General features: G+C 40.7%; 1 protein-coding gene across 2 annotated transcripts in view; it reads left to right on the top strand.

Annotated features, from left to right (window-relative positions):
• PLCG2 (phospholipase C gamma 2) overlaps nt 1–15245 on the top strand; it is a 66455-nt gene that overhangs the window by 31404 nt on the left and 19806 nt on the right. For both annotated transcript variants that reach the window (XR_014221928.1, XM_082232275.1), the window contains exons 6-18: nt 2248–2332; nt 3878–3961; nt 4266–4309; nt 5411–5483; nt 6718–6819; nt 8151–8269; nt 8360–8445; nt 9234–9354; nt 10032–10200; nt 11674–11778; nt 11949–12038; nt 12849–13027; nt 13661–13861. Coding sequence is in view for 1 of the 2 variants with exons in the window: in XM_082232275.1 (XP_082088401.1) it covers nt 2248–2332; nt 3878–3961; nt 4266–4309; nt 5411–5483; nt 6718–6819; nt 8151–8269; nt 8360–8445; nt 9234–9354; nt 10032–10200; nt 11674–11778; nt 11949–12038; nt 12849–13027; nt 13661–13861 (1458 nt within the window). In the remaining variant the exon portion in view is untranslated. The remainder of the gene's footprint in view (nt 1–2247; nt 2333–3877; nt 3962–4265; nt 4310–5410; nt 5484–6717; nt 6820–8150; nt 8270–8359; nt 8446–9233; nt 9355–10031; nt 10201–11673; nt 11779–11948; nt 12039–12848; nt 13028–13660; nt 13862–15245) is intronic.

The raw sequence follows: 15245 nt of genomic DNA, 5'->3' as shown, positions 1-15245 counted from the left end.
CCCTCAGAATCCTGATAGTTGATCAGGAGGTGCATGCTTAGCAAGTGTAAAATCCCAAGTTCAGACCTTGGTGTGTCCATTTAAATGATCTCTAGTAGTGGGTCTGAGAAAGATTTTTGCCCAAGACTTGGGGGAGCTGCTGTCAGTCAGTATTGGGCTAATTGGACCAGTATTCAAATTCAGTTTTGTGATGTGCAGGAGATCTTTAGTGGAACAAATCTTATGCAAGCTACATTAAGTGTTGGGAAAGTGGAAATATGCATATGTAGTATCTATTTTTCCCCAAATTATTTTTAACATTTCACTCTCTTGCCCTTTGAGTTGATAGGAGGCTGAGTATGGAAAGGCAAAGGTAACTGAGAGGGTAATGTGAGAGCTTACTTAGAATTCAAAGGCCACTTCCTTTTCAACATTAAAGTTGTATTCAGACTAAGCTGAATGCAGTGTCAAAGTCCACCTACCTTAAATTAAAATTCAGCAAGTGTATAATGGAATTATATTGACAGAAAATATCTCAGACACAAAGTCAGGGAGTAGTACAGGCACCAAGACTGAGCTCTCTGATTGCTGAAATCTAGTTTCTAAGACACATCGATGATGATGATGGTAATAATTTTTTATATCCTGCCCATCCAATTGGGTTTCCCCAGCCACTCTGGGTGGCTTACAGCATATCTAAAAACATAAAAAACAGCAAGCATAAAATAAAAAAATAAAAAACCCAATACAGGGCTGCCTTCAGATGTCTTCTTAAAATGTAATTCATTATCTCCTTGACATCTTTAGGGGCTTTCCACAGGGAGGGTGCCACTACCAATTGCTTTTCTCTGCAATCATGAGATCTAGCCACAAATTTCTATAATTAAATATTAAAGAAGCTTCAAACACCCCTAGTTCTTGAATCTCTAGATTGGGGACTTACTGGGAAAGGCAGGGAGCCAAAGTTGTCTGGTTCTGTGTTTTGAGAGTACTTTAAGTCCTGCATTTTATAGTTGCATAGCCATTGTACTGTTTCTCTGACACTGGTATCATTCAAATGTCACAAATAAACCATAGTTAATGGTTTGCTGTGAATGCATTGATCTTGCCCCATTTGCTTCTCCCTGGTACTGTGCAGGAGCAACAAGCACGATCTCTAGCTGAATGTTGCAACTGAATTAGTGATGGTGGTCTAAACAAGCCATGACCAGAACAAACCTTGGCTACAGATTGTGATTTGTTTGGCGCTGAACAGACCATGGGCTCCAGTTCTGGCATAGTGCTAAGCCAGGGGTTGTCGTTTGTTTCTCCTGCACACTACTGTGGTGGTTAAAATCTAGGAAGATCAACTTCATTTTGATAAGCCATTGAATGTGGTGTGTAGACTGTGCTAATAGCAATTTAGTTTTAGTCAAGTCTACAGAGTGCTCCACCTCCATTTTTTGGTAAATGGGGTTTTCAAAGGGTAGTTGGTACAAGTTGTATATGTAGAATACTTCCAGGGTGGAAATTTTTTGGCAAGATAAGTCTGAAATCAAAGCAGCATGCCATTAAAATGTTATAGTATATCAAAAGGAGGACTAGTGTCAGAGAGAGAGAGATTTGTAAATGAGTAACACGAGTCTTTCCTGCATACTACGGACTCCTTTGTTATAATTTCTGTTCCAACATCTAGCTGTGTGAGATCAAGGCTAGTTTCATCAGTAAAGTAAAGCCTATGTTGCTTAGGGTGGCAAAAACATAGCAGTTTAAGCATGAACTTCGGACTTGAGGCAGCTCCCTTTACTATGTCATACACATTCCTGCTTTGAAAAAGTTATGTTAATCTAAGCTTCAAACTAATGAATTAATTGCTGCAGAGGTGACATTTTAAAGGTTTTTCTGTTGGCTGTTCTTTCAGCCCAAAGCACCCAAGCTGACTTCCCACATGGCGGAGCCCACTGATCTGAACAAATTCATAACGCTCTGCAATAACATTTTAATTTTTAAAAAAGGTTAGAAAAGTTGCACACTTTTTTCACACTTGTTTGACCTTGAGGCTGATGCGTTATACCAAATCTGAGAATTGGTTCATCTCGCTTAGTAGTTTCTACTCTGGCAGCAGACTATCTCTAATTCTTTCAGCTGAAGATGCAAAGGGTTGAACCAGAGACCTTTTTCTGCCATATTCATTTAAGTTGTATGTTGGTGAAATACAAGGCTTGGTGCTCTGCAGTTTGGCTACAAGAACATTGCTGTTCATCTCTCTACTTGTTCTCTGACTTTTAGCATCAGCCTTAGAGAGCTGAAGACTGTTCTCCCATCAGTAAACTTCAAAGTGAGCAGTGTGAAGTTCCTGAAAGATAAGTTTGCAGTAAGTATATGCTGATCCTATATTTGTGCTCAGGTGTGTATAGCATATATATATAAAGATATATACTGCATCATCCATATTATTTTATAGTTGATGTGGCTCCAAAGTAATTGTTGTTACATTTGTGGCAACATCAAAAGGTAAAAACCTTGCCCTATTGCTCTGATAATATTCTTCCCAACTCTAATGCTGGATACAGATTATTCTTTTCCAAACTAGAATACAAGAGGGGGAATCTCTGAAAATTTCTGAGGGCTATTTCCTCCTTGTGGCCCCTTTTTTTGGGAGAAGGGGAAATGAGGATGAACTTCCTTAGATTCCAGATGTATAATCCTTTGGATTTTTTATGTGTCAATGCGGGCAGCCCTCCCATTGCTGCTGAAAGGAAGTCTGCGGGAGAATTGGACTTCAAGGAAACATACAGCAGAATGCTTGTCTCCAGGGTCCAATTCCCTCTCCCTTGCTGATTGCTTCATTGCCCCAGTGGAAAACAGTTAGTGTCTGTGCACTGCCCCCCTGTTGCTTGGGATATTTGCTGGTGGTATGAGGGAAATGGGTATACTTGCAGTTTCGGGAGTAGTAGGACAGATGTATTTATCTACCAAGCTAGAGGCTCTGCTTCCAGTTCCTTCCGTTGCTCTGCTTCCAGTTTTATCACCAGCAGAATTTCTATGCATACTCTGGCTTTGGGGAAAAAAGAACTATATATTTCATGTTTTCAGTCCCATTTGTTTACTTATTTGAAATGTCTGTGTACCTTTTCCCTTCATTATATTATATTTCAGGAGAGGTTACAGTTAAAGGGTTAATTGTGTTTGCTATGTAGCATTATTAGTACAGTGGTACCTCGGGTTACAGACGCTTCAGGTTACAGACTCCGCTAACCCAGAAATAGTACCTCGGGTTAAGAACTTTGCTTCAGAATGAGAACAGAAATAGCACAGCAGCAGCGGAGGCCCCATTAGCTAAAGTGGTACCTCAGGTTAAGAACAGTTTCAGGTTAAGAACGGACCTCCAGAACGAATTAAGTTCTTAACCTGAGGTACCACTGTATATATTAAGGATGGGGAACCTCTGACTCTCCAGATATTGTTGGGCATCAACTCCCATCAGTCTCAGCCAGCAAAGTCAGGAATGATAGAACCTGTAGTCCGTTGACATCTGGCCTGGTGTAAATGGTGCTCTTAAAGATAAGCACCCTGACCCAATGGTTCCTCCTTTATCTTTCCACATTCAGATTGTGGAACATTTACTAAGATCAACGCCAATGATTTTCAGAGTGCAGCTTTTCTTTTTATTAGGCAGGGGGAAAGGTCAAAGTTTTATAGAAAAAGAGCTTGAAAAGACCAGAGAATCCAGTATAACATGCTTTCTCTGTTTAAATTGTTATACATTGCATACAATTACATTTCTCTTGGTTCCTAATCTACAAAATTAAAACAGTTGAATTCATTTATAACGTTTTGAGGTTTGTGTTTTATATGGATACAGCCTTTGGAGAAAACTAAACTTGGTGTCATTGCTTGTTCCCCTTCCCCCTTACAGGAAATAAAAGCTGTTAAAGAAGAACTTAGCTTTGAGCAATTTCATCTGTTCTACAAGAAAATAATGTTTGAGCAACAGAAATTGGTAAAGCTCTTATCCCACATTACTTCCCCTTAGTTATCATGCTGTGTTGTAACTTGAATACAATACTTTCCTAGAATGCAGGCCTTCCCTGCCCCATCACATACAAGCATGTTGTGTTAGTTCCTTTCTTTCAGTTTTGAGGATTGAGAAGCGTAGTTGTCTCTTAAGAGGAGAAAATCTGTACTATCTTGAGAGAAAAGGGAAGGGTGAATGTGTTTTGCAGAATTAGGAAGTACCTGAATGAAGAAACTTTTACTTGAATGAGCAAGTTTACATGCTTTGTTTGTCATTGTTTCCTTCCCAGATTCTTGATGAGTTCAAGAAGGATTCCACTATGTTTCTTCTAGGGTGAGATGTCTTGTCATGTTGCTTTGCCCACATTTGTGCTTTAAGTTATTGGATATGAAGCTTGTTGGGATGTGATGATAATGATAATAATAATTTTATTATTTATACCCCACCCAACACTAAAAACTTCCCAATTCAGGGCTGCCTTCAGATGCCTTCTAAAAGTTATGTAGTTCTTTATCTCCTTGACATCTGAAGGCAAGGTATTCCACAGGGAGGGCACCACTACCAAGAAGTGATTGTTTTTCATAATATATTAAGCAGCGAGCTACGATTATGAGTGGGTGGGTGGGTTTACTGTATCACTCATAAACTGTAACAATAATTTCAAATGAAAAATAACTCCTGTGTGAAGTTTGACATTTTGTTTTCATTTGACAGTCTTTTGTAAATGACCTGAGGATGTTTTTGTCAAGGATTAGTAAATGCCCATAAGAACAGTACACAGAAGCTGTTAGTAATATCTCACTAAAGGGAACCATGATTAGCATTAACTTTGGTACAGATTTTTGAGTACCACACCATAATGAATACCAAAAAAAGGAAGGGAGGGAGTGGGAAATTCCAGATTACTTTCAATCTCTTACTCTTAGTTAACAGACTGAGAAATACTGTGCCTCTACCAAGCCAATGACTACAGTTGTATTTTGTAGATGAAGTAGTTTGTGTATAAATGAGATTTCCTAATCTAATCAAGATTAGACTCATTAATCAGCATACCACAGTATTTGCAAACATATTTGCCTATGTTGCTACAGAGCCCAGTTTGTTAGTTTTCATGGAGACTGCTTTTTTGAGCTCTGCATCCTGTATGTTAAGATCATGTAGGTACAGTAGGTTCAGGTAGATATAGCTAGTATTCAGTGCTTTAACCGGTTTTTATAATACTAGTATATCTAAATTAATATTGTTGAATAAAGACAGCAAACATAATTTCAAATCCTCAGTGACTAGGATTATTTATCAGTTTCATTTTCCTAATTATGTTTCCTCAAAGGATAGAATTCTCTTATTTGCTATGGCATGGTCTCATATTTTGGTTGTGTTGTTTTGCTGATGTTCTTTTTTATAATTGTTCTTTTCCTTTCCTTTCTGTTGCAGAAACACAGATCGCCCAGATGCTTCAGCAGTGCACTTGCACGACTTTCAGAGATTTTTGCTACATGAACAGCAGGTGAGATGATTCAAAAAATTGTAATCAGCAAGATGAAAAGAAAATATGCATGAGTGTAATATAGTGATACAGCGTGGTTTGAGGGAAAGGCTGCAGGGCACTGGTAGAGCATCTGTTCTGCATACAGGCAGCCCCAGGTTTAATCCCTTTCATCTCCAGATAGGGCCGAGAATGTACTCTTTCTGAAACCCCTGAGAACTGCTGCCGGTCAATATGGACATTTTTACAGAGCTGGGTAAATCAATGGTCTGACTCATTATAAAGCAGCTTCCTGTGTTCCTATGCTTAACGGGGCATTTCTATCTTCTTCATTCAGGGAGACCCTCTAGAATGGTGTAAGATGTGGCTTTGGAGGCCACAGACAGGATTGAGCAGAAATCAGGGTCACACATGAATGAAACTTGTGGCTCACTGGATTCTCACCTGATGATGCTTCAAATTTGCACATAGAAGTAGCTATGAATTTACAGAATCAGATAATTTGTTGCTGTTGTGTATGGTATTAGGTAGAAAATATAAGGTGGTGCTAATATCTGATAGCCTTCATCAAATATTTGAAGGCTAGATGATGGAGCAGATTTGTTTTCTGTTGCTCCAGAGGATGGAACCCAAACTAATGGGTTCACATGGCCATGTGTTTGGATAACATGGAAGACATTACTGCAGCCAATCACCTCGCTTAAATGAGCCATACAACATTGCTCCACAACTGGAAGAAGTTGAGCTTTCAGTGTGGCAGCATATATGCTCTGGAATAGGCTCTCTGCCTATTAACATTAGGCAGACACCCTCATTGGGTTTTTTTTAAAAAAATGCTTGCTAAAAGCTGTTTTGTTTCGGCAAGGCTATCCAGACATGTAATATGTATTTTTTAATTACGCTGATTTTATTTGCTTTAGGTAAAGGATGGGGAACCTGTGGCTCTCCAGATACTGTTGGACTCCAACTCCCATCCACCCCAGCCACCATGGGGAATGATCAGTGGTGGAATTTATAGTCCAGCAACTTCTGGTTCTGCACAGGATCGCCCTCCCTGTTTGAGGTTTCCCATCAGCTGCTGTAAGAGCTTTCAGTCCCCTGTAACTGTAGACAAAGCCTATCTCCTGCCAGCTCATTTCTGTGGTGGTGGTCTGTGCCTGAAAAGAAACACACACATTAATTTAATTACTTGAATCAATGATGGAGATATATGGAGATGTATTTAAAGTACACTTGTATACTCTTGAATTTTCAGGAATCTTGGGCACAGGATCTTAGTAAAGTAAGAGAACGGATGTCTAAATTTGTAGATGACACTATGAGAGAAACGGATGAGCCCTTTCTGTATGTTGATGAGGTAAGTTATTTATTTTATTTGCAACATTTCTACATAAGCAAAAAAGGAGCCCTGTCTAATTCAGTATCCTATTTCCCCAAATGATTAACCAGATGCCTCTGGGAAGGCGATCAGTAGGGCATGTGCAGGCAAGCACCGTCTTGCAACCAGGAGGTAGTAACCCTTAATAGACTTGGAGTTACAGGTTAGGTAGCCGTGTTGGTCTGCTGTAGTCGAAACAAAATAAAAAAAAATTATTCTAGTAGCACCTTAGAGACCAACTTAAGTTTGTTATTGGTATGAGCTTTCGTGTGCATGTATCTGAAGAAGTGTGCATGCACACGAAAGCTCATACCAATAACAAACCTAGTTGGTCTCTAAGGTGCTACTAGAATAATTTTTTTATTTTGTTTAGACTTGGAGTGTGTATAATCCTATTTTCAAATTCACCTAAGAGCCCAATCCTACACACCCCCTCCCATGTTGATGCCTGGGAATCCGGATTAGGAGATGGCATTATCGCAGCTATGCTGCTGGAGAGGAGTGCGGCTGGCTTGGAGGGCTCTGCTGGTTGGGGTTCTCCCACCAGTGGTAGCTAGAGGACAGCTCCATAATGTGGTGTTTTGTAGCAGGGTCAGACCAGAGGCCACTTTAGTTTCACTGGATCCAAAGCATCCTGGAGCTGGTCTAACAGCAACAACAAAAAGGGTTGGAAGCCTCCATTTTCTACCCTGTCCTTCACAAGCCAGTAGGGCAATGGATGTGGTTCAGTGAGTTGGTTTCCACCATCACAGCTTGTGGCGGTGAATTCAATAGTTTAATTTGTACTCTTTAACTCTAATACTGTTTCCAGAGTCTCTTAACAATTAAAATAATCAAAAACATAACAAATTGGAAGTAATAACTTGATTAAAACAATAAAGCAACTGAACCCATACCAGTAAGATAAAACAATATCAAAGCATCTAAAAAAAACCCTGGCCAATAAGAAGTCTTCACCTGGCATTGATAAGGCAACAAGAGGTGGCACCAGGCAAATCTCTCTTAGCAACACAATTCCAAATACTGATCCATACAAGAGGCATGTCCTTTTTGACTGCTGATCACCCTCTCTCTCCTCTTCTTCTTCAACAACAACAACAAATCCCATAACCAAAGCAGGAAAATGGTGCGGATGCCACGGCTGTGATCTATCTTAGGTTGCGGGTCCTAACCAACTAGTTGAAACTAGTTGTTTTGATTTATTTTCTGTTTCACATTGTGCTATGATTCTAGTTGGGGAGATCGGTCATTTGGTTTTGTCCTTTTTAAAAACTGAAACTCCTATTTCCCTCTCTCTTTGTTTGCCTTAGTTCCTTACTTACCTTTTTTCAAAAGAAAACAGCATATGGGATGACAAATACGACTCAATAGATCCTCAGGACATGAATAACCCTTTGTCCCACTACTGGATATCTTCTTCACATAATACGTAAGTTACTAAATATATCTATATCTATTCATCATCCTTCATAAAATGGCAAATGTGCAGTTCCTTTTAACACAATCCTTTATGACCTAGGTATCTCACGGGAGACCAGCTTCGTAGTGAATCTTCTCCAGAAGCTTACATAAGATGTCTCCGAATGGGGTGCCGATGTATTGAATGTGAGTAACCTGTTTTCCATACTTCCCCCAGAATTCCAGTTGTAGGAATTTGAACTGTACCTGTTATTAGGAGAAAGGGACAATTATAAGAGCAAGCCCATTACATTCTATCTTTGTACCTCTACATTTTAGTTTGGCATCTCCTCATTTTTTCTTGTCACCTTAGTTAAAGTAATCAGGGGCTTCAGTGTTCATATCAGCCATTGTGTCACTTTTTTAGTTTAAGGTACCAGAGAAACTGCTGCAGTGATCCTCATGTTGGCCACTAAGAAACCACATAAAAGTTGGGAATCAAATAAAGAAAATGCCAAGGAAGCACAAAGGCAGCTGCAGAAGTTGGTCTGGAGCTTCCAGTCTCTGCATCTGCCTTTTGTTCTTTCAGTAAAGACAAACAAGCAGTTTTCTCCCTTTTCAAATCAGAGTTCCACAGGCACTTTCTCTTGCAAAATATTTCTCTAGTTCATAGCAGGAGCAGTAGAGAAGCAGACATCATTTCCCTCTTAGGTACTTTGCATTCTTCTTCCTTGCTGTCTGAATTGCTGAGTTGTCTGTAAACTTTGTGGCCCTGAAGCTAAGGTTACCAGATTTTTTTCAACTTCAGCGGATTTTGTATGGGGACTGATTTGTAAATCCGGGGACTGTCCCTGGGAAACAGGGACGTCTGGTAACCTTACCTTAAGCATGGCTACATTTTTCTCTGTCTATGAGATCAAGCACTCCAAAGCTCTGGAAACAGAATGTTGTCAGTTGAACATTGCACTTTTTGTTTCCTTCATTGCCTACACTAGTGGATTGCTGGGATGGTCCTGATGGGAAGCCTATCATTTATCATGGATGGACAAGGACAACAAAGATAAAATTTGATGACGTTGTGCAAGCCATCAAGGAACATGCATTTGTCACATCCGAGTAGGTTTCCATTACTTTTTAAAATGAAAATATTTCCTAAGAATAAAAGATTAAATTATGACATTCTAGGTGATATTTCTTTAAAATCCGCCATTATGATACTATGGCTGTTTGAGGTTATTTTAATATGAATAGAATCAAAGAATTGTAGAGCTGGAAGGGAACCAAAGGGACATCTGGGTCCAAGCCACTAGTACAGCTGTGTTATATTACTAGAACCTTTTAATGTATTGGTCCAGGAATGGGGACAGGCAGGCGCTAGCTGGGTTGAAAGGAGAGTGATGAATTGACAGTGTGTTGGCTTTGCTCAGCCTGGGTTGTACTGAGATGCATGTATAATAGTAGTAGTAGTAGTAGTAGTAGTAGTAATAATAATATATAAATAATATAAGAGCAACCAGCTTAGATGGCTTTAAAAGGGTATAAGACTGTATCAGTTGCTTCTGAGATTGCTATATGGAAACTCAGTGTCCAAAATTGGCTTGCCACTGATCGGCAGTTGCTGGGTATTCAGAAGCTTCAGTGCCTCTGTGCCCTGTTTATGAATTTCCCAGAGGCATGTGGCTGGCCACTAGGGGAGGAAGGATGCTAGGTTAGAAGGGCTTATGGTCTGATTAGATTAGATTTTCTTACCTGAAAATGACTTCTTCCCCTTGCCTTTGTTTCTTTTGCCCAAGGTACCCAGTGATTTTGTCAATTGAGGAGCATTGCAATGTGGAGCAGCAACGTTACATTGCCAAAGTGTTTAAGGAAGTACTTGGGGATCAGCTTTTAACAAAGCCCATCGAAGCTAGTGCTGATCAGCTGCCATCACCAACTCAGCTGAAAGAGAGGTTCATCATTAAGGCAAGTTGCATCTGCTGAAGAAAATGTGTTAGGGGGGTGCGGGTTCGCGTCTCCGCTCCTCCACATGCAGCTGCTGGGTGACCTTGGGCCAGTCACACTTCTCTGAAGTCTCTCAGCCCCACTCACCTCACAGAGTGTTTGTTGTGGGGGAGGAAGGGAAAGGAGAATGTTAGCCGCTTTGAGACTCCTGAAGGGGAGTGAAAGGCGGGATATCAAATCCAAACTCTTCTTCTTCTTCTCCTGTCCTCCGACGGAAGATGGCAGCTTCCTGCACTTTGCACCTGGCACTGAAGCACACAATCAAAAATACATTAAATTTTATGGAGAAAGCCTTGTATTTTCCAACCCTAGTATGAAAGGCTAGCTCAGGCTTCCTCAACCTCGGCCCTCCAGATGTTGTTGGCCTACAACTCCTGTGATCCCTAGCTAGCAGGATCTGTGGTCAGGGATGGTGGAAATTGTAGTCTCAAAACATCTGGAGGGCCGAGGTTGAGGAAGCCTGGACTAGCTGATTAGGATGCACTGTCTATTCTGGTTCTCCACCAGCTGTGTGGACTGGTAGCAGCTAACTAAGAGTGAAGCATCCAGCACATCTGTATTGAAACAGCTGCAACTACTTTTAAGCGTATCAATATTCATTTGAAGTGCTGTTTGCCTAGCACATGAGAGGCACAAAGGGAAACATCATGAAGTCAGACGGTAGCTTTTTTTCCAGGACGAGAGCAAGCATTTGTTAAGAGGGTGGAGGACTCCTCTCATTTTGTACATCTAATAATATGAAACAATACATCTGTGAGAAATGTTTCCATCCAAAACAGCCAGTGTACATGTTGACAGGAATGCATTGCTCCTTAACAAATCCTGGAAATGCAATGTGTTTCAATGAAAGCCACGGAGGAAGTTCAGCTTTTTGAATTTGCACGCTTTAGGCTTGAGCTGCTTTCCTTTAATAAATGGAGGTGTTTTATAAACGAAGCATGATTTGCGCACTCAGCCTACAGCATTCCCCATCGTGGCAAACAAAGTAACCTGCAGAGAAACTGCATATCTGCTTTTAGGCAGAGGACTTGATGTGACAAATGAATTTGTGTGCAAGGAGGGAAAGCCCCCAATTTGTATACATTTCATTAACCCCTCCCACCTCCAAGTTGCTGCCTGAGTAGTTGGTGGCTTAAAAAAAAAATATTCAGAAGTTATGAATCAGTTTTAAGACTGGTTCATTTACTAAACTTTACAGGTCTGCTCTGTGTATGCAGAGTGATCTCTGACCACAGGCTGATGATTTGCAGTAATAAAGAGAGAAAACAGCAGTGCATCCAAGTTGGTACGGAAGTTTACATCAGATATTTGTAGCCCCCTCACGCAGGATGTGCTCTTAAGTTGTCAAAGCAGAAAGAAAGCCCAGCTAAGAGATGCCAGAGAAATCCCCCAAAGTCTTCCTTTTTCATAGCTGCTCTGTTCATTTTTTATTAGCATAAAAAACTGGGGCCAAAAGGTGATGTAGATGTGAACACGGAAGACAAGAAAGAGGAAAAAAAGCAACAAGGAGAGCTCTACATGTGGGACACCATAGACCAGGTAAACAATTTTTTTGTTTTGTTTCTATTTTATGGCACAGAATTTCACAGGTGACTGAAATAAATCCTAGAGAGTTGTACTTGAAGAGGGAGAAGAATGCTGTTCGCATATTGCTGTAATCTTACAGTGCTTTTGTACAGTATTCTTATAACAGTTATTTTGCATTCTAGAAATGGACTCGCCATTATTGTGCTGTAGCGAATGAAAAGCTCTCATTCAGTGATGATATAGAGCAGAATACTGAAGAAGAACCATCAAAGGTATTAAAACCATACACTTGTTTCTGTTTTCTGTGATGTTAAAGGCATAGTAGAGTCATAAGTATTCATAATTTGAGAACTGCATTTTATTGCTGTGCTCAGGTTTTAGAGAGCATAACGTAGGAATATGACATCACTCATATGTGGCATACAGGATGGAGTAGCAAAATTCCAGGAACCTCTAAATCTCTGGGTGAAGCTCAGTAATAAACTATATGACCTGTTGTGTCACTTACAAAATAAACCTAAGAGATAATGTTTCCCCATGGTTCTTTTTTCTTCTTTGAAGTATAAAAGTAGCCTTTGACTCTTACTGCTTGATCAGGGTTAAGAGATTTAAGTATAGAGGTCAGCATGCTTGCTAAATTAGTTTTTGTTTTAAACAGACACTTGGGCTGCCTAGGAAACTTATGGCAATGGTGAACCAAACACATGCTTCATTCTCCAGCTTCTTAGCCACTTTACTTTACTGGATGCATTAAAAAAAACCTATGAGTCCACACTTTACAAGAGAGTGAGAATCAAATTCTTTATATTATCCCATGGTGTAGATTGTCTCCTTTAAAGGGACTGCTGCACCTCCTACATTAAAAGAGGTGATCATCAGCAACATGTGCAGCCAAATGGCACCCCTTCCTTTCTCTTGGCAAGTGCTTTTCCAAGTGCGCACCCCGTTCCCAATTTGGAGCACTGCTTCTTCAGATAAAACTTTATGCTTTCTGATGAACCCTACAAGAGTCGAGCTCAGTGTTAGCTTTATAGAGGAATGGCAAATTGAATCTTAACAAGTTATCCCCTTTTATACTGTAGGAAGTGAAGCGTGCTGAACTGCACTATGGTGAGAAATGGTTCCATGGAAAAATGAAAGAGGGGAGAAATACTGCTGAGAAGCTGCTCCAGGAATATTGTGCTGAAATGGGTGGCAAGGATGGAACGTTCTTAGTGAGGGAGAGTGAAGCTTTCCCTAATGACTACACACTGTCATTCTGGTAACAGATAATTTCTTTCCTTTTGACTTCTTCCTAATGCTTTAGCAGTTTGCCATTTTCCTGGTTTTTCTACAGGAGTAGCATTTTGAGATATACTTATAGGAGGACACTCAAGCAAAGGAGAGAGGAAGGCTTTCATAATTATCCCTTCAAACTTCTGAGGTTTTAAGGTGCAACAAGGAGGGGGCGCATCTGAAGGTGTGCTCCTGTCCCACCGGCTGATGGGCAGCAGGACTATGCCTCCAAGCCCCCCTCATTTTTCTCCTTCAAAGCTAATGATGAATCCTGGTTTACACATCTGTTATATTTATGGAATGTTACATTTTCACATGAGCTAATTGATTTGCTGAACTCTACAGGTAAACAAACTGAGCAAATGGACTTCGTGCTTTGACTAACATTTCCTGTTTCCAGTGCCAAAATCTGTGCACCATAATGTCAGTTTCTGGCACGATATGATTTACACGCCATAAATTCTTAGTCTGAATATTTGATCAGTCCCTATTTCCCCCCAGTCTTCCTTCCCACTCCTCTTGGTTCACAAGCTGAATAAATAGCAAGAAACTAGAGGCAAGTGTATGGATGTGTTGGCTTTAGAAAACTAACTGCTTCATTCTTGTCCATGTTTCCCAGGAGATCAGGTAGAGTCCAGCACTGTCATATCCGTTCCTCAATTGATGGAGATACCGTAAAATATTTCCTGACAGACAACCTCACCTTTGATAGTGTCTGTGATCTAGTTCAGCATTACAGAGAAGCACACTTGCGGTGTGCCGAATTTGAACTACGTTTGACTGATGCTGTGCCTAACCCCAACCCTCATGAATCTAAGAAGTACGTATGGCCAAAACAAAATTGTAGGGGGGAGTGAAATGCTGTTTTTAATGCTGAAGCTTACTGCTTGTCACAGTTACTGTGGATTATGGGGAATTTGATTTAATACAAAAGCAAAAAACTGGCTTAAGCAACAACGGTTTAGCAGTTTTGCATTGAATATGTGCTTTGACTTGAACAGTCCGGAAAGGGAGAATATTAAGCCTGCTGGAAAACCAAGACCTCCCAGATAGCAGAGCAAGGCAGGCTGAGAAGATTTTAGTTATGTGGGATGCTCTTGCTGAGTCCCTTCTCTTCTCTTTCTGCTTTTAAATGACACCCAAGTTTTTTTTTTATAATTCTTATTGTTTTGCTATGAGCTGGAATGGTGGTTGGAAACTGCCATTCAAGGAGCACATCTAGACCATTTGTATCGCAGGATATCCTGCTCATTTTGTGTTTGCTTTTATTACATTGGTACAGCTCATTACAGTCTGTGTTCCAGTGTTAAACATTGATTTCCTCTTGCAAGTGTTGGTATGTGTTGGTTTATTCTGGAGTAACTAGGCCAGCCTGTCAGATATGTGGATACTCATGCCTGCCAAGAGCTTTCTTCCTCACAGAACCCAACTGAAATGCACTTTGAATTAGCACCTGCAATGTAATCAATGGCAGTTGGGAGGAGAATTAAACTCACCACGCCCAAGCCCCTCTGGGCTCTAAAGGTGCGCGTTAAATCCAAACCATTCCTGGTAATGGGCAGTTATAGGGAGCCCCTTTGAAGTTGTTTCCGGGCATCATAATGATGTCAGGTAAATTACGAGTGGGTGGCTCTGCCCACCTGTTGAAGTTGGCTCACGGACCTGTCGACTGGATGCAGTTCCCCACCCCCGCTGCGTTCAGGTGCAAACCAAGGAGGAACTACCACAAGATGTTGTCTTATATCTATTTTTACTTATAAAATTGGGGTACAAGATTGATAGCGATGGTAAGATCGTTCTCCCTGCCCCCCAAAGAAATACACTGCTGTTGTCCAGCAATAAAAACTCACTGTGTGTTATTATTGCTCTATTAGTTGTTAGGATGACCTTCTGCTTCCTGCATCCACATGCATGTTCTTGTCCAGACTCCAAATTGTCTCATTTGGGCTTCTTATGCAGTGTGAAAGTGACAGAAACAAATGCTGTCAGCATTTAGCAGTAACTTGCTATTTACCGTATTTTTCGCTCTATAGGACGCATTTTTCCCCTCCAAAAATTGAGGGGAAATGTGTGTGCGTCCTATGGAGCGAATGCAGGCTCCTTGGCTTCAGCAATAGCAACGCTAAGCTTTCGCTGAAGCCTGAAGAGCAGGAGGCGTTGGTGTGCACCGACCCCTCTCATTCTCCAGGCTTCAGGGATAGCCG

This window comes from Podarcis vaucheri (assembly GCF_965113315.1).
Source record: "Podarcis vaucheri genome assembly, chromosome: 7".
In the NCBI taxonomy this organism is placed as follows: domain Eukaryota; kingdom Metazoa; phylum Chordata; class Lepidosauria; order Squamata; family Lacertidae; genus Podarcis; species Podarcis vaucheri.
Note: the sequence above shows the minus strand (reverse complement) of the source record. Positions and strands in the feature narration are given on the sequence as shown.